Raw genomic sequence first — 22,695 nt, 5'->3', positions numbered from 1 at the left:
AAAGATGCTTCTAGGCATGCCTATGATAGGTTGTAATCCTGATCGTGGTTGGGGGTCCACATAACGCTTCCTTAATCGACAAAATAAGTAAATAAATAAAGTTTCAAACCGCGTGTAATACAGCTTAACGTGCGCTTTTAACAGTCATTAAAAGATGGAGGATAGCATCGGTATTTCACAAAAAGTTTCCTCCATTTTAGTTCAGGTGGGGACATAAATAACTCGAAGTCCTCTTTTTCAGATTAGAATTTGGTGCAAAATCTTAGGGTTTTAATGCTTTTCGGAGCAATTCTCGCTCTCTTCGACTCAGAAAAACAACAATTATTCTTCTGAGTTTATTCTTCGATCGAAAAATCCAACCTTTTTTTATAATTTTTATTTATTTGGATTGTTGTCGTTGTCGATCGACTGGATCTGAGTTCACTTTGGTAAATTAAGCGATTTTTCTATAAAAAAATTTATGGACTTGTGGTTGAAATTCGGGGTTCTTGAAGATAGATCTTACCTGCATTGTAAATTTGTGATTTTTTGACTACTAGTTTCGAATTTCGATGTAACTTTGATGGATTTGTGATAAAAATTTGATATTTTAATCAAAGTTTCTTGGAATTTGAAGATTCTTGTTCAAGATCCGAGGTTTGAAGTTCCAGGAATAAATTCACAGAGAGAGAGAGAGAGGATGAAATTGTTATTGGAAGACAAATGCAAATCCATCTAAGAATCATTGTTGGATCTGCAAAGCCATGACGTTGGCTTCGCCTAGAGGATTTACGGGAATGGTGACATTTCCGAGGAAACTTTCGTCCATTGTAGTTTCAGTGGGAGGTTTAGCTCTGTTCTTGATTTTAGCTTCAGGGCTTCTGATTTCATATCCCATTGGTTCCACTGTTCAAGGTTATTTTGTAACCATCGATCGTGGAAGAAAACCGGAATCAATAATGCCTACCGGGAACAACAGCAACCCCAAAATCAACAATGGAACTGTAATTGAGCTTCAGCAAGAAACCCATCAAGATGGAATCGATGCAAAACCCCCATCTGGTTCTGTTTCTTCCAATGATTCAACAATTGTTTCAAATTCCACGTTAGAGACTTTGCTACCTTCACCCAAAAATTTTAGCAAGGTTGATTCAGGTGGGTTTGATTCCTTTAGGCTTTTTTTACATCTTCAATCCTGCTTAATGGTTTGTCTCTAGTCTTTACTTCGCTAAGAAATATGGGAATTTATTAATGGTAATTGAATGTCAATTAATTGTGTTTGTGTAATTGATTTCTTTTATCATTATGATTAAAGTTGATTAGCTAATTTTCTCTCTCTTATTTGCTAACCCTTGAATGTAACTGGTCTCCACACTTGATTAGAACATATGCCTTGAATGGAAATAATGAATTAGGATTTGGGGGTGAGTTTCAAGTGTATGATAGATTGGAAAGTTAAGCAATAAATTCATTAGATCCCCAGAAAATTTCCCAACGAACCATTATAAATTCCATATCCACATCTTGGATCTTGGAAACAAAAATTACTATCTCCCTTTCCCATATATATCTTTGGACATTGTAGCTTACATATATTGCGATGAGTGACATGAGTCCTCTTTGACCAATCAACTTTATGTCGAGTCATATCTTTAATCAAGGTACATGGATGCATATCCTTTCTAAATACTTCCATCTACGTCGTTGTCAGCCTTCATCTTGTCCTTTTAGAGCTTCAGTCTGCACCAAATCACTATTCTCAATTCTACTGTTATGGTTTCCCACATGCATGCCCAAACTATCTCATTAAGTAGTTCTTCATTTTCTACTACTGGGTCTATACCTGCCGACCCCAAGTCTTTGGATAAAGCTTTGGTGATGATGATGGTAGGGTCTATATCTATATTTCTTTAAATATATATCCATTTCTGATTTTGTATTTCCTAGTCTTATCACCCATCCACTCCAACATCCTCATCTCTGTTATACTCGTTGTTTGAACTTGTTATTTCATGACTGCCCAAAAGATCCTTATAGCATGTCTAGTTTTTGTGGGGGGTTTTTTTTTCTTGTGATTTTGTTTTTCCCTTTAGTTTGATTGGTACATGTCGATCACAAAATGACCTGAGGAAATTTCATCTTTTTAATCTATTATTAAAGGAAAATAGGTAACTTAGTATTTTATTTTTACTGAAAAAAATGTACAAAGAAATAGAAATGTGGTGCTTCCTATATTTCTTTTCTTGGTAAACCTTTATTGGCAGATTTTTCAGAAAGGTAACTTTTTTCTCTGAGATTTTCGAAAGCTCATAACTTTTAGTGGATTATTTAGGAAACTCACCCCAAGGTTTTTCCAATGATATCCATTATTAACTATTTCTATCTGAATATTAAATTTTTATTTTTCTAGCTTATTTGGCACCACCATTCCCTTCTGCTTTACTGTGTCTGTCGGAGTTTATTTGATATCTTAGCTTATATTTTGTAATTGACTTTCCACACTATGCTTCCATCAGTATTTATATATATATATATATATATATATATATATATATATATATATATATATGAGCAAAATTTTATTAAGAAAAAGCAAGGTCGGGCGAGGTGACCAACCAAGCAACGACAGAATACAAAGCGACTAATGTAATTGAAGGTTACACCTGATCCCAATTAACTACAAAGTCATCAAACCCTACCCCTGGTGCTGTCTGGTGTTATCAACTCAATTATGCTTCCTGGAGATCATATGACAACATTCGTCAATGCCGATGTTGAAAACAATAAGTCAGAAGTTCCCTTCAGGGTTTTAACTCACTTTGGCAATGCATGTGCTTTATCTATGTTCAGAGTCTTTTTTTGTCACAGATAACAGGTCTTATAATCCACTCCAAAGTTTGTTCTCAACTAGCCGTTCTTCTCTGACAAAGAGCTACGTTAGGGTGCACTTGCTGGACTAGTCCTGTATTTTGTGCCTAATGACCAATCTGGGTCAAAGAAAATCTCATGACATGCCTCAACCTCACTTTGTAGTATTAGTTATTTTCCAACTTGAATGCTGTTTAGAGAACTAGAGAATTGTGATGAATCCAATATGAGTTTTTTCATATCAGAATATAGTGAGGTGTAAATGGATAGAAAATTGGAAAGTGGAGCAGTTGTGATATCAGAAATGTAACCCCTGGATTTGTGAAGCTTAAAGGTACTGAACTTAATACGGTGAGTGTTGTTCCATGTGGCGTAGACGAATTCTCTTAGATTGGATCCTTCTTAAGGATTCTGAGGGTTGTGAAATGGATGCTAAAAAAGGTTAGACGTCATGTTTGTTTGGAAGAGAGCATCTTCAATAACTTTAATTAATAGATGAACCCAAGGCACTACCTGGTTGAGGTCATGTCAGGTTGAAGGCAACCTTAGATGGAGATGTCTAGATCTTGCGGGGATATGTTTGTGGCTTCTACTTCTTAAAACCCTTGATATTTTCATTGCACCTCTCCATAAAGGCATGTATTTATTCGTGCCAAGTTTTGATATCGATAAAATAGAAACATACACATTAAGGAAAATGTAGGAGTAGCTCCAATGGGCGATGAATTAAGAGAAAGTTGATTGAGTTGGTTTGGGCATGTTCAACAAAGGCCGATTACAACCCCAGTTAGAAGAAATATTCAGATTGAAGCTCCTAAAAGAATGAGATGGAGATAGTGAAGGCAGATGTGAAATCACTTTCAATAATAGAATCATGATTTTTTAGTCGACATCAAATCTTTGGGTTAAGTATTTTTTGTTATTCTATAAAGTTTTAGAGAGAGGAGATCTAACTTTAGTCTCAAGATCACAGTAGGGACTACAAAGCCCAATAGGCCTTTCCCAGAATCGGGGCACCATACCCCTTCAAAAATTGGACTAAACTGGCCCATATGATACTGAAAACCCGAAGGTGCCAGCGAGATAAGTTGATTAAAATCTGTGATGTTGTTGCCACGGCCTGGTTTCAAGACCCATATTCACCAACTAATTATTAACCACTAAACCACTTACTTATAAAAAATAATAATGAATAATGAAAACTCGGAAAATTGGCTTGTATTTAGTAGCATTGGTAGTGTTGGCGTTTCTCTTGAAACTTTTCCATAATTTAACAGTTATTCATGGGGAGAGTACAAACAACCGACACATATATGCTGTTAAAGAGACATAATGGTAGCATGATAAATGAATATCCTAATGTGTATAATTATGTAAATATATGGGCTATCATATTCTAGTGTGAGAGATCAAAATACATTTCCCATGCAATTAAGTTACAACTGTAAAGTTGCTGGTTCAATAGCATTACACTTCTATTTCTTGATGGAATATTACGTAGTTAAATGCTATGCTGTTAAGTGATTTTTTTTTCTTTCTATCCTTTCTGTTTAGCATATTTTAGTCTCTGCCTAATTGTTCCATCCTTTGTTTTATTTAGTTTATGTAATTGCTTCATGTGGTATGTTGATTAGGTAGCTGCGATCTGTACCACGGCAAATGGTTCTACGATTCATCTGGGCCCTTATACACAAACAATACATGTCCTGTCCTAACACAGATGCAGAATTGCCAAGGTAATGGTAGGCCTGACAAGGACTATGAGAACTGGCGATGGAAACCCACTCACTGTGACCTCCCACGTTTTGATGCTAAGAAATTCTTGGAGTTGATGAGAGGGAAAACACTGGCTTTCATTGGCGACTCAGTTGCCCGGAACCAGATGGAATCAATGCTATGCATTCTTTGGCAGGTAATTATAATTGATTCTTATTAATTTATTGGACTTCGAGTAGTATCAAACGTTATGTCAATCACAAAAACACACTCCTAATAGTTAGTTATGATCCAAAAATAAATAAATTATTTTGTTATTGTTAGAGGGTGTTTTCCATCTGCCTGGCGATTGGCATAGTAGTCCCATATGACAAAAGATATTGCTTAGGAAATGATTTCTTGTGTTTTCTTTCCGATTTCCAAAAATGGTCTCTAGTATTGCCATTCTAAACTAAATTAAATAACTCTCAAACAAATTCCTTTCATAGAAGAATCGTGATAAACGGACTCAAAAATAACTTACTCAACTGACGTGGCATGTGCATAGAACCATAGATTTTTTTTCATCGAGATACACAAGGTAGAAATCTATGGTTCTGTGCTCATTCCACATCAGTTGAGTATATTTGAGTATCTTTTTTTGAGTCTGCTTATCGTTATCATTCTTAGAATGAATGACTTTTAACAATGTTTAAAACCGATCTCTAGCCATCTCCAAAATATTAAATATTTGATATTCAAAAATCTTGTTTTCAACATAGCATTGTGATACTATTTTTTAAAAATTAAAGAATCTTGTTTTCAACATAGCATTGTGATACTATTTTTTAAAAATTAAAGAACAATTGACCGAAAAAAGAACAGTAGAAGAGAAAACGGCATCGAACTTGCTTTTTTATTTAAACCAAAAGAAGAAAAAAATAAATGCTACTTGTACTACCAGTTTTTCATAACCATAAGGAGATCATTGATGGCTAATAAGGTACTATTTTTTGCATTGGAATGGTACATATTGTGCTGACCCCGTTCCTGCCATTCCATATTTAGGAATTGAGATGGAAGCCCCTTTTTATCCCATGATATCATATGGATGAGATTCCAAAAACAGAATTTAATAATTTTCCTGGAATAGCTGTATTGTAAAAGTTGAGAATCATTTCTTATTGTCCAATGAGCATCCTTTATTTCATAGCAATTGGGGGCAATATAATCCCCTTGAGTAGGGGGACTTACCAAGATAAATGTTGCTACCTGCTAGTACTCTTTTCCTTGGTGTGATCGTTTAGTTTCTTTTCTTGGTATCTATTCAGGTAGAAGCTCCAAAAAACCGTGGCAACCGAAGAATGCAGCGTTGGTACTTCAAGTCAACCTCTGTGACTATTGTTCGTATATGGTCATCTTGGCTCGTCCACAAGACATCAGAGGCCTTCGATTTTGCTCCTGAAGGAGTGGTCAAGCTCCACCTAGACGCCCCCGATGAGGACTTCATGGACCTCCTCCCAAGTTTCGACGTGGTTGTCCTCTCTTCTGGTCATTGGTTTGCCAAGCAATCCGTCTACATACTCAATAACGAGATTGTCGGGGGACAGCTCTGGTGGCCTGATAAAAGCCGCCAAAAGAAAATCGACAACGTTGAAGCTTTTGGAATCTCTGTCGAGACAATTCTCACCACAATCTCGTCCCACCCTACTTACAAAGGTCTGACCATAGTGCGTTCCTTCTCACCAGATCATTATGAGGGTGGTGCTTGGAATACAGGAGGGTCATGCACTGGTAAGACAAGGCCCGCCTTGGATGGAGAGTTGGTTGCAAATGGGTTTACTGACATTATGCATGAAAAACAAGTAATGGGTTTCAACCGAGCTGTCAATAAGGCGACGAACCAATCAAGATTGAGGTTGATGGACATCACAGGAGTTTTTGGATACCGACACGATGGGCACCCTGGTCCATATCGCAGTCCTGACCCAAACAAGAAGACGAAACGTGGCCCAAATGGGGAACCCCCACCGCAGGATTGCTTGCACTGGTGCATGCCGGGCCCAGTAGATACATGGAATGAGTTTGTCCTTGAAATTATAAGAAGAGAATATGAGGGCACCGAAACCGCCCCTGCATGAAATGCATGCCTTCACCTTGCATTCTTGTAATTTTGTAATTTTAGAAGGATATATATATATATATTTGTTTGTCAAGATGTTTTAACTTATGGGCAAGAGGTACCAATAGATTCCACTTTAACTGCTTTTAGGTTATGAAATGTAAGGATGATCTTGTGTAATTCTCAATGAAGAAATAGAGAGATTTAAAGAGTTTTCTTATGTATTTTTTGAAATTAGAATAGCTGTCTTTTTCACATGCATTGGATTACAAAGTCTATCTTCTTGTCCTTCATCCTTTTGTTTTGTTTTTTTTTTTTTTTATAGTTTTTTTCTATTAATTTTTGGGTGGTTAAGGATAAGATGGCATCAAGAGAAAATTACTAAAACAGCTTTGTATTTGCCAGAATTACTGAATCAGTCAATTTTTTTTTTTTTGTAATAATTACAATAATGGCTATATACCTGATTTGGTAATCTTTTTCATGAAAACTGTTTATCTTTGTACGGACAATTTGATGAATTTACCTTTATGCCCTAGATTTCAATGTTGATTCATAGGAAGGGCAATGCTCTTAAGTTACTTGTTGGTTCAAAGGAAAGGGAAATAAGTAAATAGCAAATATGATACTATAATATACAATTGTTTTAGTAAAACTAAATAATTGTGACATTCAATGTATGACCATTTTCGTAAACTTTTGAAAAAATGTTGTTGGTTCAGATTTTCCTAAAATATAGATGATAAACTAAGTGAAACTCTGATTAAGATAATTTGTTTTATGAGAAAACACATGATCCCAACTGTTAGATACAAAATCCAACAGTTGAGATTAATCATTTATACGTATTTTGATAACACATATTTCAGAGCTACTTATCCCGAGGATAAATTTCAACCATTGAATTTTGTATTTAAACGGTTTGGATTATTAGTTTTTTCCATGAGTCAAGGGATCCTGACCAAATTAATACTTTTATTAATAATCTACTTATCTTTGGCTTCATCATCATCTTCAAAGATTTGAGATTTTCCAAATAAATCATTGTAGGTAAAAAGATTACCTCACTCCAAACTCAAATCTCGATGATGATTTCCCTTTGGCTCTTGCAAAAAGTTTCAAAACTAGGAGTTTTTCCCCAATCAAGATTCTCCGACAATCAATTTACAAGAACAAACAAAGGGTGAATTCAAGAAAAAATCAATGTGATTTCTCCTATATTTATCGATGAGGAGAGTTTTAATCTCCTTTGGGCTCGATTGGAATCTCTCATCTGCCAAACGAGCTCTACTAACTCTTAGTGACCCATACCTGTCTGCCTAGCCCATTTTCCTCATGCATCAGTTGCCATGTGGTCCCATTTAATTGGGATTCAATCCCGAGGGGTTGCCACAATGACAATTTTGGACCGATAAGCAGTTGATGCCTGTTGGTCATGAGTTCGACACCTAGTATGAGCATTAATTCCTCATGGGCCACTTGCAAGGGCGCACCCTCACTTACCCGATGTGGGTGATGTGCAGGCGTTACATGTACCCCAAGACTAATCCTTGGACAAGACCATGGTCTATGGATTGGGCAAAGCACAAATACGGGCGTGATCCACTATCTAGGGATACTAAACTATCAAAAAAAAAAAAAAACAACTTCGATTGGAATTTATGTTAGAGTTGGTCGATTTTTGCATTGGTCATCAATATGGAGCAACCCTCTATCTTCCATAGGGTTTGGGATCGGATTTGTATCAAAATTGATGGTTTCACAAATGATTGGTTTTCAAAGATGTTCTCTTTTTATATGAAAATGAATGGAGTTAAGTTAGGAAAATTGTATACATATTTTCAGTTTTATAACAAATATAAATTGATCCACCCAAATTGAATCAAGATCTAATCATGGCCCGACCAACTCGGAAGGGGTAGCTCAGTGGCAATTTCGAATCCAATAAGCTGTGAGAGACCATAGGTTGTGAGTTCGATACCCAGTATGAGTAGTATTTCCTCGAGATCGACTACTAACAAGGGCACACCCTCACTTACCTGGCATGTGTGACGTGCGGGTCTTGCATGTGCCCAGGGGATGGACACATATATGCCTTGGCCCTTCTAATTTTAGTCAATGAGAAAAACTGCACCAGTGGATTTAGCTATTTTATTTTAGTTAGATTAACTAAACTAATCTATTATATTTAACTCACGTCCTTCCACTATTTAGATATATTACTTAATAGACCCTATGGTAGGGATATCTTTCTAAATGCACCCTTAGTTACCTGAGCTTAGGAACCCAACAACCTCAAAGACTCGACATTGTTTTGCAATGTACCAAACCAACCAAGCTATGGGTTTAATATGTAAATAGTTCCTATACTTTTTAACATTTTATTGGGTTCAATCCTTATCAAATCGGGACATGGTTGATCTAGATCTGATTCGATAAGATTTCGAATTGGATCTTTATAATTGGAATATTCTTCTGTCCTAATCTAAAGCCTTGGCCTAAGACAACTATGGTGGTACAAAGCTACAAATTCCTTGTTGATATGAGAATATTATAAGAAATATTGGCGAAGTATTTAAGATTAGCATGGATTTGTCCTTTACCCGTATAAGGTCTACATGGTTTAAAGTCAATATCAACAATTGTTAAATCAAAGATGTTTTATTTGAATTATTAGATTTTGATTTTGGAATTTTTATATTACGTCTTCATCGAAATTGCTTATGAAAACTAATTCCTAGAATTTAGACTTATAAGTCTTTTCTCATGTTATAATGTTTCCGAAATACTCAAACTACCCTTTTCTCATTTTCATATACATGGGGTTTCCAATGGGGATGGAGATCAATTTTGACATTTTTTTTTATCACGAATGACAAATGGAGAATGAATACTTTTAATTTTGAACATTTAAATGTATTTTTTCAATTTATAACAAAAATTAAAGAACGAAGTTGATATTCTAAAGCTTTTTGAGATTTTATCGTAATTTTTTATCCGCATGTCTATTTCAAAACAATAATATAAGCATTTTTAGTATTTCAAGAAGATCTATCCAATAACATAGTCTAAAAATTGGGGAAAAAAAAAACTAGATTACATTTATAGCGTTGAGTTTGTCACTTTTTATTGTTGAATGAAACATTTTAATTTAAAGAGCTGTTATTAGCACCGGGACTTTTACTTATTACACTCCAATTTCTTAAATTATTTTTCACACCCCAAAAAGAGATTAAAATACACTATTCAAACATTACAAAGGTTTGTATCAAATTATAATATCAACATTATAACACTCGTTGAAACAATTTCATTAGTCATTTACAATTATGATTAGGCTCATATATATAAAATCCTTAAAATATAAATAAAAAGATCGAACCAAAAGAACCAAAGAACTTCTATTGGCACCCCAACTATTACTTATTCTTAACCATTCACTTATTTTTATTTCTAATTGGGGCATAATAAGTAAAAGTTGGGGTGCCAATAACAACTCTCTTAACTTATTATCAAGTTCACCACTTTTTATTGTTTAATTTAATATTTTAATTTATTATCGAGTTTATTGTGTAGTGTCGAGTTCACCACTTTTTACTATTGAGTTCAAGATTTTAATTTTTTGTCGAGCTCACCACTTAGGCCCCGTTTGATTCAGCTGCCTGAATCTGCTATCAGATTCTGCTGTCAAAATCTGCTGTCAGAATCTGCTGTCAGAAGCTGAAACACTGAAAAGCTTGTTTGATAGAGCTTTGTAAAAGTGCTGTGCTGTTGACCAAAATCTGGTAATTATTGTTTGATACAACTTCTAGAATCTGCTGTTTATGGTAAAATGACCAGAATACCCTTAAGGTTGATAGAACACTCAAAATGCATAAAAAATTACTAGAATACCCTTATAAATATATAATTACACTAAATATATATAAATATAATAAAATTATATAAAAAAATTTAAAAATAATTGTATTAATTTTAAAATATTTATAATTCAAAAAAAAATTATAGAAAAATTTATAATTCTACAGAAATTTTAACAGCATCTCCTCTTTAAAATGGACATATGAAATTTTCCTGATAAACAAAATACCTGCATAATACGCAATTCAACATTCACATTACATCATATATACATAACATATCCACATCATATCATATATATATATAACACATCCACATAACTTTTAATTTACATTCCGACATCATTTAAACATAATAATCATAATTAATATAATAAGTAAAATTGAAATAAATAAAAACATGAAAAATATACATCCATTTTTCACAAATTATGCTATGTAATTGCAATATTATGAAACTAACACAAAGTCATGGGGATTTGTGTTAGAATTTTGGAGTGTGACATTGTACCTCCAAAACACAAAAATGTAAGTTGATCAAAGTAATGACCTAGCTCACATCTCAATTTATCATGATCAATAAGCATATCACACAAAATTTCATGGGCTAAAATTTCTATATAAGTGGACAAATTTCCTAAAACAAATAAGTAGGAATGAAGTTCATTCCTTAGTGATACCACAAACAAGACCTAGATCAAATGAGTCAATCTATGCATAGTTGGAATATGTATATACCAGATCAATCTTACTTGTGATCTACTTGATCTACTGATTATAAAGGAATGACAGGGCTAACAGAACAAAAAAAAATTGCCAAACATTTCACTAGTTTTTCCTATTTAATGAAAGCCATAACCAAAAAAAAGAAAGGTGATCATCGATTCATTAAAAAACCAATCTTCCGACATTTAAAAAAAATGTAAATAAGAAAGAATTAGCAAAAATCCACCCCAGATATTTCATCTTTTAATTTTATTTTTTATTTTTTTAATTGAGCATAAAAGAGATGGAAACTAAACCAACCTCCAACATCTTTAATGTTAAATACATTTTTTTTTTATAAGTTAAATATAGAATTAAAAAACTGTAATCAACTAAATCGACCTCAGATATCCATCATTCAATTTTAAAAAAAAAACTGTTTGAGGATAAAAGAGAGGAAAACTAGTTAACTCCTTGAACATATTTAGAGCTACAGAACTAAAAAAGCGGTAATCAGCAAAACCCACCTCAGATATAATCTTTCAACCAAAATACTACTTTTTTTCTTGTAAGATAAAAAAGAGGGAAACTAAACCGACCCTTGTACATATTTAGAGCTAAGCACAGAATTAAAAAGCTTTAATCAGCAAAACCCACTTCAAATATTCAATCTTTCAATTTAAAAAAAAAAAAAAAAAAAAAAAAACTTTTGAGGATAAAAGAGAAGGAAACTGAATCAAACCCTTCTAATGATTAGAACTAAATACATGCAGAATAAAATATATGAAATCAGCAAAACCCACCTCAGGTATTCAAATCTTCAATTTAAAAAAAAAAAAGAAACAACTTTATTTAGGATAAAACCGAGGGAATCGAAACCCACCCTTCAACATCGTTAGAGATAAATACATAATTAAAATCTATAATCAGCAAAACCCATCTCAAAAACTCAATTTTAAACCATCAAAGAGAAGATAAGACAGAGATGGGAAAAAGGTTTTTGAACCTGAGAACCCAGAAAAACGATTCTCTGTCGTAGTAACATGTTGGAGGTATCGAGCTCATCAAATGTGGAAGAAGAAGAGTTGGAGAGATTTCAATCTATGAATAGGGTTCTTCTGGAGCTTTGGATGGGTTTAATGGAGATGGATTTTCTCCTAATTGATGTTGTTGGATTGTAGTGAAATTGGGTGGAGAAACCATGAGTGAAGAAGCATGAAGATTGTGAGGGTGCAGTTGACACTATTAGAGTTGTAGATTTCTCTCTCTCAAAAAGAAAACCACAATGGAAAAGAAAGGAAGTAGAACAGTCGCAAACGTACGGTTGTCGTCGATCGGAGCTACCAACGAACGGTAATGGCTGCTGTGAGGTTGAGGGTTAGGGTATGTGAGGCTCTGTCGAGAAGAAAATGGGCGAAAATATGTAAAGGATATGATTTGTAAATTGATTGAAGTATGAAGGATATTTCAGTAAATTCGCATGAGCCGTTTTTCGGTAAAAATTACTCCCGCAAACGCAGTTTGGAAAAGCGGCTAATATCCGCTTTTAATATTTGCGTTTAAAAATACAAAAACATGATGCAATTTTTTACAACTTCTTGTACCAAACGATAATCACGGTAAAAAACGCAGATTATTGACGCAAAAGCATGAAACGCTGCGTTTTGAAGCGGAAACAAACATCCACTTAGTGTTGAGTTCAATACTTTTTATAAACTAAAATGTGTAACTCAACAATAAATTAAAATATTAAACTCAACAATAAAAAGTGGTGAATTTGACACTAGACAATAAATTAAAATGTTGAACTCAATAATAAAAAGTGGTGAACTTGATATTAAGTTGTGAGCTCGATAATAAAAATGTTGAATTTAACAATAAAAGTGGTGAACTTGACACGATAAATGTGATCCATTTTTTTTTCATTTTTTCGAGTATGATATTGGATAGATCTTCTCAAAATACCTAAAATATATATTATAATTGTCAAATGGATAGTTGGATCAAAAGTTACGATAAAATCTTCAAAAAAAATTTAAAATCTCAACTTTGTACTTCAATTATTTTTTATAAATCGTTGAAATAAATTAAAAAATATATTAAAATTTCAAAACTAGGAGTATTCATTCTCCATTTGTCATCGAGTAAACAAATCATTAAAAATGATCTCAATCCCCATTGAAAAATTTAAGTATGTGAAGAACATGAGAAATGGGTAGTTTGGGTATGTCAAAAACATTAATATAACGTGAGATAAGGCTCATGGACTAATAAGAAAAGATAAATATATTGAATGAACTATTAAGACACCGCCCAGAACTTAGAGACTATATACCCTTATTTTAGATTCTCATAATCAGATTATGAAAACTCATTTCCAGATTTCATAATTTCGATTTTGGAAATTGATTTTAGAATACAATTAGAATCTGGTTTTGCTAAAAACGTTTTTACAATTGTGACATAAAATATTGCATACCAAAATATATAACAAAAATGTGAGAAACAAAATTTAAAAAATGGAAAAAAAAAAGTGTTTTGTCTTGTATTATTGGATTATGGACAAGAATTGGATTCTAGAATTCTAATGGAATGCTCGTATTCAACTTTTGTATTTAATAATTAGTGTATGGTGGTGGATTAATCATTACTCCATTTACTGATATAAAATCGTCACATTCTTCTGTTTCTCGAGGTTGATGGGCTTTTTCACTTATTTGGGTTATTTTGGGTATGGACATTTTATTAGTTTCTAGGAAATAAAAGGGTGCCTAGATGGTTGTTAGTAGGAGTGGATTTATAGTGGGAGCAGTTGCTCCCACAAGAATTTTTTCAGTCATTAGTGAGCTATTGTGACAGATTTTGGCAGCAGACAAAAAAATCTACCACTATTGCCCCTACACAAAAAAAAAAAAATTCCCTCTTAGTTTCCCCCACAATTTATTTATTTATTTATTTATTTTTCACTTTTAGTTGTACCTACAAAAATATTTTTACTCTTGGTTGTTTTGTAAAATTCATAGTTTAATTTTTCATATAATATTTCATTCATTTTTTGTTGAGAATAAGTTTTGAACTCAAGACCTCTTGAGTGTTTTATTGTAAAAAGTAGTACTTTCCTTTTTTGGTGAAACATAAAAGAACTCTTTTCTTTTTCCTTTTTTGTTTTACTTTACTTTATTGGTTTTTAAAGTTGTAAAAACATCTCTTATTTCTTTAATCCCACATCGGGTAAATACAAGGAAAGTTCTCAACTTATTTATGTTCCCTCTCTCTTTAATGCTTGAGTGTGAGAGAGATAGAGATTGGGCCTCGCGCGCACATGGGGGCCCAAGGCACTGTGGGACTGCAGCCCATTGAGTTTAGGGCCAACCCGTCGAAAACCCTTAGTGCGCGTGTGCGGGGGGGGGGTGCAAATTTCGGAATTTAAGCCTCACGTGGGTGCGCATGATAGGCCCGTTTTTACTAAACTTTTATTTAATCTCAATCGTTGGTTTGTGTTTTTATCTCAACTGTTGATTTATTTTTACCGTTATGAACTACAATTGTGAACAGTTGGGTCTGTTGTGAACCGATGGCTTGCTGTTTATAAAATTACTTTTTTCCTTTTATTTAAAAAATAGAAAACGAAATACTTTCTGATCTCTCTTCTTCTCTGATTTCTCAAATTTTATGTTCTCTCGGAATACAAATCTTGCTGCTTGTGAAATGTTCGATCTAATCGAGTTCGCCATAGATCTGCTATTTCCGAGTGCACGGTTAGCAGACAGTGACTGTTGAATCTTGGAAACCAAACGCTAGAACCGACTGCATTAAGGATTCAATCCTAAGGAGGCGAAATTGGTTTTAAGGACAGCGGCTTCTCCGTGCCTCAGTCACCGATAAGTTCTTCCAATTTCATCGAATTATTTACATTATAATATTGCTTATTATTCATTATTTCAATAAATCAGATTCACAATTATTTCCAACAGGTTGACCCCACATAAGTAATTTCCTGGCTCTACCCTTGGTTGTTAGTATCTATAAAAGGGGGTTTCTCTTTGGTGGAGAGTGCCAGAAAGGATTGAGTTTCTACATTGGTATTCTTTTTTTCTTGTAAAACCTAGAAGTCAAGATTTTTTTAAGGTGATTTTTACATTGTAGTCACTGACTTGTGACAATAATTTGGTATAGATATTTAGTGGATTTCACTAGAGAGTTGAAAGGTAATTATAAATCTTAATTCTTGTAATTTTTTATTTTTTGATATTAGATTTCTACTTGCTAGTTTGCCTGTGGATGTAATTCCATTTTAGGTGAAATATTTTTAAGATTTTAATTTAAAGTCATGATTTTTTGACTAAATTTTTTTCATTCAGTTGACGTGGTAAAGACTCAAAATCATAGATCATTTTCTTTGGGATACACAAGGAAAAAGATCTATGATTTTGTGCCCTTGCCACGTCAATCGAGTATAGGTCGAGTGAAACTAATCGAGTCAAAAAATTATTAACCTTTACTTTAAACTGGCACTCATTGTTCCTTGCTTGTTCACAAAACACACCTCACTTGAAAATATGGAAATACCAAATGGGTCCATTCGATGTTATCTTTTAAACTCATTCATAACAAATTGGTAACTTGTTATCACTTTGTCACGAATGATTGAATCCATTCGATGTTTTCAAGACTTTAAGGTATTTAATGAGTATCAATCCTAAATTAATGATTAAAAAAAATCATAAAAATTATTCTTTATCAAAATTTTCACCAAAGAAAATTCATAAAAATTGTTCTTTATCAAAATTTTCACCAAATATTAATGTTGGAGTTACCTCACAGGGGACACACAGGGATAAATTGATATGGTACGCAAGCCCATGGTACATTACTTCAAGAAATAAGTAAAAGACATCTCAAGGTGTCCCTTGCTGAGGTGACTCTAGCACTATTCTTCACCAAGTAAAGGGCTTCTCAAACACGATTCTCATCGAAGTGATCCACAAATAAGAGAGATTCCATAGCACGAAGCAACTTAATATCAATGGAGCAAGAATTATGAGTCTTATCCAGTGGGCCCCACACAAGTGAGAGAAGATGCAGCTGGACCAAATTGGTTTGTCTGAGTTGGAGGGGATATCTCATTCTTAAAAACTATTGTCCCCCTCCCCCCCCCCGTGGATCTAAAACAAAGACTAAAGAAGTCTCTTCCCCTCTGCTCGCTCGCTCTCTCTCCATCCTTGTCTCTTCGAAAATCGAAGAAGAATCTAAAGGCCCATAAACCCCAATTAACTTCGAATGATCCGACGGCATCAGCTTCTAATCGGGATGAAAACGCTTGTTTCACTCCCGATATGGCACCGGGTCAACCTTCTGGTCGGAGTTTCTAAATTATGAACCGCCACCCTCTGGTCGAACCGGTCGATCCAACCGAAAACCCACCACAAGGTTCGTTCTCTGATTCTCTAACTGATCAGTATAATTAGGGTTTCTCTATATATTTTAGTTAATTAGTCTGGGTTTTTTAGTTTAGTTTCTACATGGTTGGTTCGACGGTCGAGAAATTGGTTTGGACAACGTTATCTTAATGTCCGGTCGATCCAATAGAACCGTTATCTTAATATCCGGTTGACACCAAACAGTGTGACTGTTGTGAGTTTTTAAAGGTACTCGGAAGAAAAATGTATCTCTAGTTAAAATAGAGAGCTTCTATTGACACACCAACTATTGTACCTACGACAAGGGCGTCCTCTTTGCGATTAAAGGGGTAAAATTTGAAAATAAAAAAAAAAAATTGTTAAGGATATTACTAAATGGTCTTGTTAACGTATACCTGAGGCACACGTTCAGTGCAATAAATACACTTTAAAAATTGGATTTTGCATCGAAAATGCCCTTAAATTTTTTTTTTATTATCAAAATACCCTTAAATTACAATTTCTCAAGTGTATTTAATGTGTACCCTCTTTAAAAGATGAAAAATAATAAAGTGGGCTTAATAAAAAACATATAAAAATTAGCGGTGTGAAGAGGAAAAGTCATAAAGTGGGTTTCACAAAAAGTTTAATTTGATGGAATGTTTATTTATTATTATTTTTTTTTTTTCTTATAAATGTTACATTTTTTTAATTAATCAACCCATCAACAAAATGTTAAATAAGTTTATGTATTTATATGAAATATGTGTATGTATTTATATCAAAAAACATATTCCAAACAAAATGTTAATCGTATGGATATGTAATTCATCCCTTGTTGAACCTACATACTGAAAATGAGCTTGATCGGAGATGTGTATCTATTAGATTTAATCATTTTACAAAAAAAAAAAAAAAAAATCTAACGGCAATAAATCGTTTGTAAAGCAAAATGAATAGTATTTTAGAGGAGGGGTGGGTTGCAAGGGTGGATTTACATTGGGGGTTTATGGGGGCACTTGCTCTCACAAGAATTTTCAAAGTCTATGAATTAGTGAACTATTGCGATAGATAAAAAAATCTGCTCCTATTGCTCCTCCAACTTTTTTTTTTTTTCTGATTCTTAGTTGCTCCTCCAACTTTTTTTTTTCCACTCTTAGTTGTCCCCACAAAAGCTTTTCTACTCTTGATTGCACTCACATGGGCAAAATCCTGGCCCCGTCCTTGTTGGGTTGGAGTTCAAAAAAGATTAAAGGAGAGAAAGCCCTTCACATACAGAGAAGATGTTTTTTTTGGAGGAGAATTATTGTGTGGGTTGGAGATGCTTTTATGCCTTTTGCTTATGAAGAGCAATCATCTTTCATAATGTTTGGTGTGTTGTAAGTAAAAGTTGGCATGCCAATATCATCATTGTGAAAATAAGAGAGATTCTATTGCCACACCAACTTTTGCCAATGTCATCCCAATTCATACATAAATAACCAAAGAATCAGCACACACACTTGGGGTTGCCTTAGCAAAAATTGGTGTGGGAATAAATCTCTATATTTCAAACGCCTGTTTAATAGTGAACCTCAAACGTACGTTGAAACTAGAAAAGTGCCTGTTATCTTGACTTGACACAGAAGTCTTCAGTCTTCAGTCTTCACTGTTAACGGTTTGACGCAGATTAAATGGAGTAAGAGTTAGATGTGACGGATGGACAGCAATATTATATGTGAAACTGGAAAAAAAAAAAAAAATCAGTCCTTACGTACGGCGTACGCTAAGAAAGACTTCCATGGTACAACCTCTAGACTTTGAAATGGGATGTTTTCTTGGTAAAAAGAAAATTGATGTCACAATGCCGTATGATCATATATATGAATTTTGGACCCATTCATTCATAAATATTTTACAGATCACTTAATGGAAGTAAAAAAAAACAAAAGATCACAGTGATTAGTAACTTTTAATGTTAGATTTGGGAATTTTCATGAATGATTTTTTAACTATGGATCATTTTGTGTACACAAGTGAGGATTAATGGTTATAATTCACCAATTTCAGATACATTTTTGTGTAGGCTCACCAGAAAATTAAGGCACACTTAAGATGAATTAAATTCATCTTGGAAATAAGAATTTTAAGGGTATTTTTGGTGGAAAATAAAGTTTGGAGGTATATTTGATGAGCCAACCTAAAGTGATTTCGTTTTTTTTTTTTTTTTTTAACTACGATTCACACTTTGCTAACATTGTGGTATGCTCTGAACCATAGATCTTTTTGAGTACACGGGCACATCAATAAAGTGTGAATCGCAATAAAAAAAACGATGTCACTATAGGATTTTTCATATTTAATGCATCTTAATGTGTGCCCTTAAGGCACGTATTAACAAAAACCCTTCAAAAAATTATGGAAGTAGCAAGCTTTGAACCCACTAAGATGGTGCCAACAAGCATATATAGGACCTCGATTGAGGGTCGAAGTACATTAGGTTTTTGTGTTATAGTTATAAGAGGAGGATCATTTCTTGATGGAGCCAAGATTTTTAGGTGGAGTTCCATCATGTTCTATTGTTTATTTTGCTTGTAAATAAAATTAGTTTATTTTAATATTACTAATTATATAAACAAAGTGAAGCCAAGGTTTAAATTTTATGAGCACGAGAAAAAAAAAATTGAGAAGTAGAACTCTCAAAAGGATTAGTTTGATTTATTTCACAAGAGAAACCAAATCTCAACTGCTGGTTTGTTCCCCATCTGATAGCTGAGGCGGTAGTTCGAAAATGGTTTACTTGTTTTGCTGCCTCACCCATAATAGTCCTACATCAATACTATTATAATGAAGGAATATTATGATAAGTCTTATTTTTATAAATCCACATTAAATAAATTCTAAAATTACAAATTAAATTACCTTTCAATAAATCCATTATTGAATTCGAAATACTCTCTATAATAATTTATAATATTTTTGTAAGAGAAATGCAATTATTGTTAATTTATTGAAATTCACGTTAAATAATTTTTTAAATTACAAAAGTACATTTGAATAGATCCATCGAATATATTTACAGTGCATTTAATTTCCTTTGCCTCATAAAAAAAAATTCCATGCTACGTAAGTAACCACGATTCATTCTAGGAAAAATTTTGAAAATTTTTATTTTTTTACAGCATTAGTCCTCTAAACAAGGAAGCAAGATGGCTAAATCAATGACCAAGCAAGCAAGCTTGTTAAGATTAGTACGGGAGCGAGAAAACTCTAAGAAGGAAGCAGAGGAGAAGAAGCAGCAGGAGGAGATTTATTGTGTGCCAGATCTTCCTAAAGATTGCATCTCCAACATTCTCATTAGACTTCCTCTTGAATCTCTTCAGGGATCAAGGTTTGTATGCAAGCCATGGTATAACATGATCAACAGCTCCATATTCATTAACACACATTTACATCTTTCCGAATTAGTCTTAATCTTTCTAAGGCATTTCCAAGAAGCAAGATCAAACACCTTTTGTGTCGACACTCACCTTCAACCCAAACCATTCTCTATCTTTCAACAATTGGACTCAAAACGTGAAGAAAAGTTTTATATGTATTTCATGGAGATCAAAGATGGGAAGAGCCAAATTCGAGAACTAAACACTTGTTGCTTGGGCAAGATAAGGGCTACTTGCAATGGTTTAGTTTTGCTCGAAAACAAATCGAAGAGAGGAGGCTCAATTGTTGTTAATCCTATAACTAGGAAAGTGGTTGTACTTCCTCTTGGTACCACATTTCCTCCTCAACACGAGTCTTATGGGTTCGCATTCAGCTCGTATACCGGCAAGTATAAAGTGGTACATTTGTTCCGTGATGAGATGAGTTACGTTGGGTGTGAGATACTAAACCTCGGGACAACGTCATGGAGAGTGGTTGATGGACCTTCTTACGGACTTTTCGGTTGGTTTGGTTACGATCCAGTGTCAGCAATTGGGGCTTTGCATTGGGTGCCTCACATTGACAGTAGTGAGTACATTGTGTCAATGGGTATCGATGACGAAAGATTCCATAGAACACCGCTCCCAAGAAGTAGTCGAAGTCATGACGGTCTGATTGCGATGGGGGGATTTCTGGCATTTTTTAATCATGTGGAGTGTTACCAAATTGAAATGTGGATATTGAAGGATTTAAGTGAAGATTGGGTAAAGATGCACAATATTACTGTGGGTTATATAATGGATTTGGTTCCTCTTGCTGGTTGTAGAAACTCTGAAGTAGTAATTTTTAGGAGAGATGAAGATACCTCCTTGTATGCTTATGAGATTGAACTCCAACAAATGAAGAAAGTTGAGATTGAGGAGGATTGTTTCCCGTCAATTGGATCCTATCTACCTCATGTCAACAGCCTTGTTTCATGGAAACTTGACAAGGATCAAAGGGAGGAACTTGTATGAATGTCTTCTTATCCTTTGTCAAGGTCAAGGTCTCAATTTCTCTTTTATTTCAGGCTTGAAGCATTGTTCTAAGTTTATTATGGTTTCCTTGGAGTCATTTGAGTGTGTGTTTATAGGACTCACAAATGGAAATATTGTTCAACAAACTAATATTTGGGTTGAAATAATAGCTCTATTTTCAGTGATGGATGATCGAATGATAGTAATGGCCGATGACGTCAAAATTGTCTCAAAAAACTTTTTAGTGGTAACAACACCCAAGTGCTCATGATCCTTCGAGACACCCAATGTCCATGAACTCTTGTCCATCCATCCACAGTTTTAGCCATCTAATTTAGTTATTTTTTTATCGGTTTTTAAACCAAGTTATCTGCCTCTTAGAGAACCTGACTAATCATTGAGGCATGTGCAGTCTGTGAGATTTAGATTTCAGCAACACAAATAGAGCTAAAATACGAAATCAGGATGTATAATTAGTAGCTAAAGTAAATTTTCTTACTAAATCCATACAGAATTTAACCACAGCTTTGGAAATTTCGTCACTTTCTCATGATATCACTTAACGAGAAAGAGAGGGATAGAGGTGTGGGAAACTCACCTGAACTGCTGGACAATGTCCAAAAAGTAGGGCTGTCAACATATACTTATGAATTCGGATTCTGCTGTATCCGAATTCGAATTCGAATCCGATTTTGTTATTGGATATTCGAAAATATCTGATTTGAATTCGAATAACCTACGGAGAGAAAAAAAAATAAAAAATCTTGATTTTTCTCAAATCCAACTGATTTTTCATAATCAAAATAAAAAAATCCTCATCTTCATTTGTATCAAAATTAAAATAAAATAAAAAAAACTTGTATTCAATATTATATATATATATGGGTAGCATTCTTTTGACAAAATCCTAGACAATATTCTAAACAAAGTTTTGTCTTATATAACTAAAAAGTTTTGGAATTGACTGATTTTTTGTGAGAATGATCTCTATAGTCAGTAGATCATCCTCACAAAAAAATCCGCCAATTTTGAAACTTCTAAGCCCATGAAAAATGATTACAAACTAATGGTAAAAATTGACGATTCACAATTCTTCATCTTATAAACTAGGGTTAGAAATTTCAGAATTGGCTGATTTTTAGTGAGGATGATTTTTTCACCATAGAGATCATCCTCACAAAAAATCAGCCCATTGTGAAATTTTTAGTCCATATAAGACAAAATGCTTTGTCCAAAATGTTGTCTACAGAACACCACCTTATATATATATATATATATATATATATATATATATATATTATTTCGAATCGGATATTATCGAATTTGATATGTTAATCTATATCCAAGAAGGATTCGAATAGATAAAAAATTTGAATCCAAAATTTTCGAATATCCATTGACACCCCCAACCAAAAAGTCACCAAATAAGATGAACCACATCGCCTTACTTCTCTCAAAACTCAAAGCCCTAAAAGCATGTTGGTCTGTGAGAGACAGAAAGTAGAGAGAAGAGATGTGGTGAGAAAAACCCTAGCTTCAAAATTATTTGTGAAAATTATAAATGTTTTAAGATATTTAATAATTATTAAATATTTTCTAATAGGATATAGCCATATTTGAAATTCTTTCGAATTTAAAAATATAAAAAAAAA

The 22,695-nt window shown here is 33.7% G+C and overlaps 2 protein-coding genes across 2 annotated transcripts; both read left to right on the top strand.

Moving 5' to 3' along the window:
- The first annotated feature begins 224 nt into the window (after nt 1-224).
- Nucleotides 225-6,898, top strand: YLS7 (trichome birefringence-like protein (DUF828)). Its single transcript, XM_086440580.1, has 3 exons — nt 225-1,134; nt 4,482-4,759; nt 5,874-6,898. The coding sequence occupies exons 1-3, from the start codon at nt 744-746 to the stop codon at nt 6,681-6,683; spliced, it is 1,479 nt and encodes a 492-aa protein (XP_086296706.1). The 5' UTR covers nt 225-743; the 3' UTR covers nt 6,684-6,898.
- Nucleotides 6,899-16,402: 9,504 nt separating this feature from the next.
- On the top strand, nt 16,403-21,228 carry LOC147404562 (F-box/LRR-repeat protein At2g43260-like). The gene is made up of 2 exons (XM_086440579.1): nt 16,403-16,659; nt 19,790-21,228. The coding sequence occupies exon 2, from the start codon at nt 19,817-19,819 to the stop codon at nt 21,041-21,043; it is 1,227 nt and encodes a 408-aa protein (XP_086296705.1). The 5' UTR covers nt 16,403-16,659; nt 19,790-19,816; the 3' UTR covers nt 21,044-21,228.
- Nucleotides 21,229-22,695: the final 1,467 nt, after the last annotated feature.

The sequence above is a fragment of the Akebia trifoliata genome, chromosome 4, assembly GCF_017979445.1.
Source record: "Akebia trifoliata isolate Shusen 1 chromosome 4, ASM1797944v1, whole genome shotgun sequence".
Classification (NCBI taxonomy): domain Eukaryota; kingdom Viridiplantae; phylum Streptophyta; class Magnoliopsida; order Ranunculales; family Lardizabalaceae; genus Akebia; species Akebia trifoliata.
The sequence above is the reverse complement of the archived record's forward strand: the minus strand, read 5'-3'. Positions and strand labels throughout refer to the sequence as shown.

Bases quoted from the DNA above. Each gene is read 5' to 3' on its own strand.
- YLS7 (XM_086440580.1), top strand. From the start codon at position 744: ATGACGTTGGCTTCGCCTAGAGGATTTACGGGAATGGTGACATTTCCG. The intron at 1,135-4,481 runs GTGGGTTTGATT...TATGTTGATTAG, and splicing joins TTTTAGCAAGGTTGATTCAG to GTAGCTGCGATCTGTACCAC. The intron at 4,760-5,873 runs GTAATTATAATT...GTATCTATTCAG, and splicing joins TGCTATGCATTCTTTGGCAG to GTAGAAGCTCCAAAAAACCG.
- LOC147404562 (XM_086440579.1), top strand. From the start codon at position 19,817: ATGGCTAAATCAATGACCAAGCAAGCAAGCTTGTTAAGATTAGTACGG.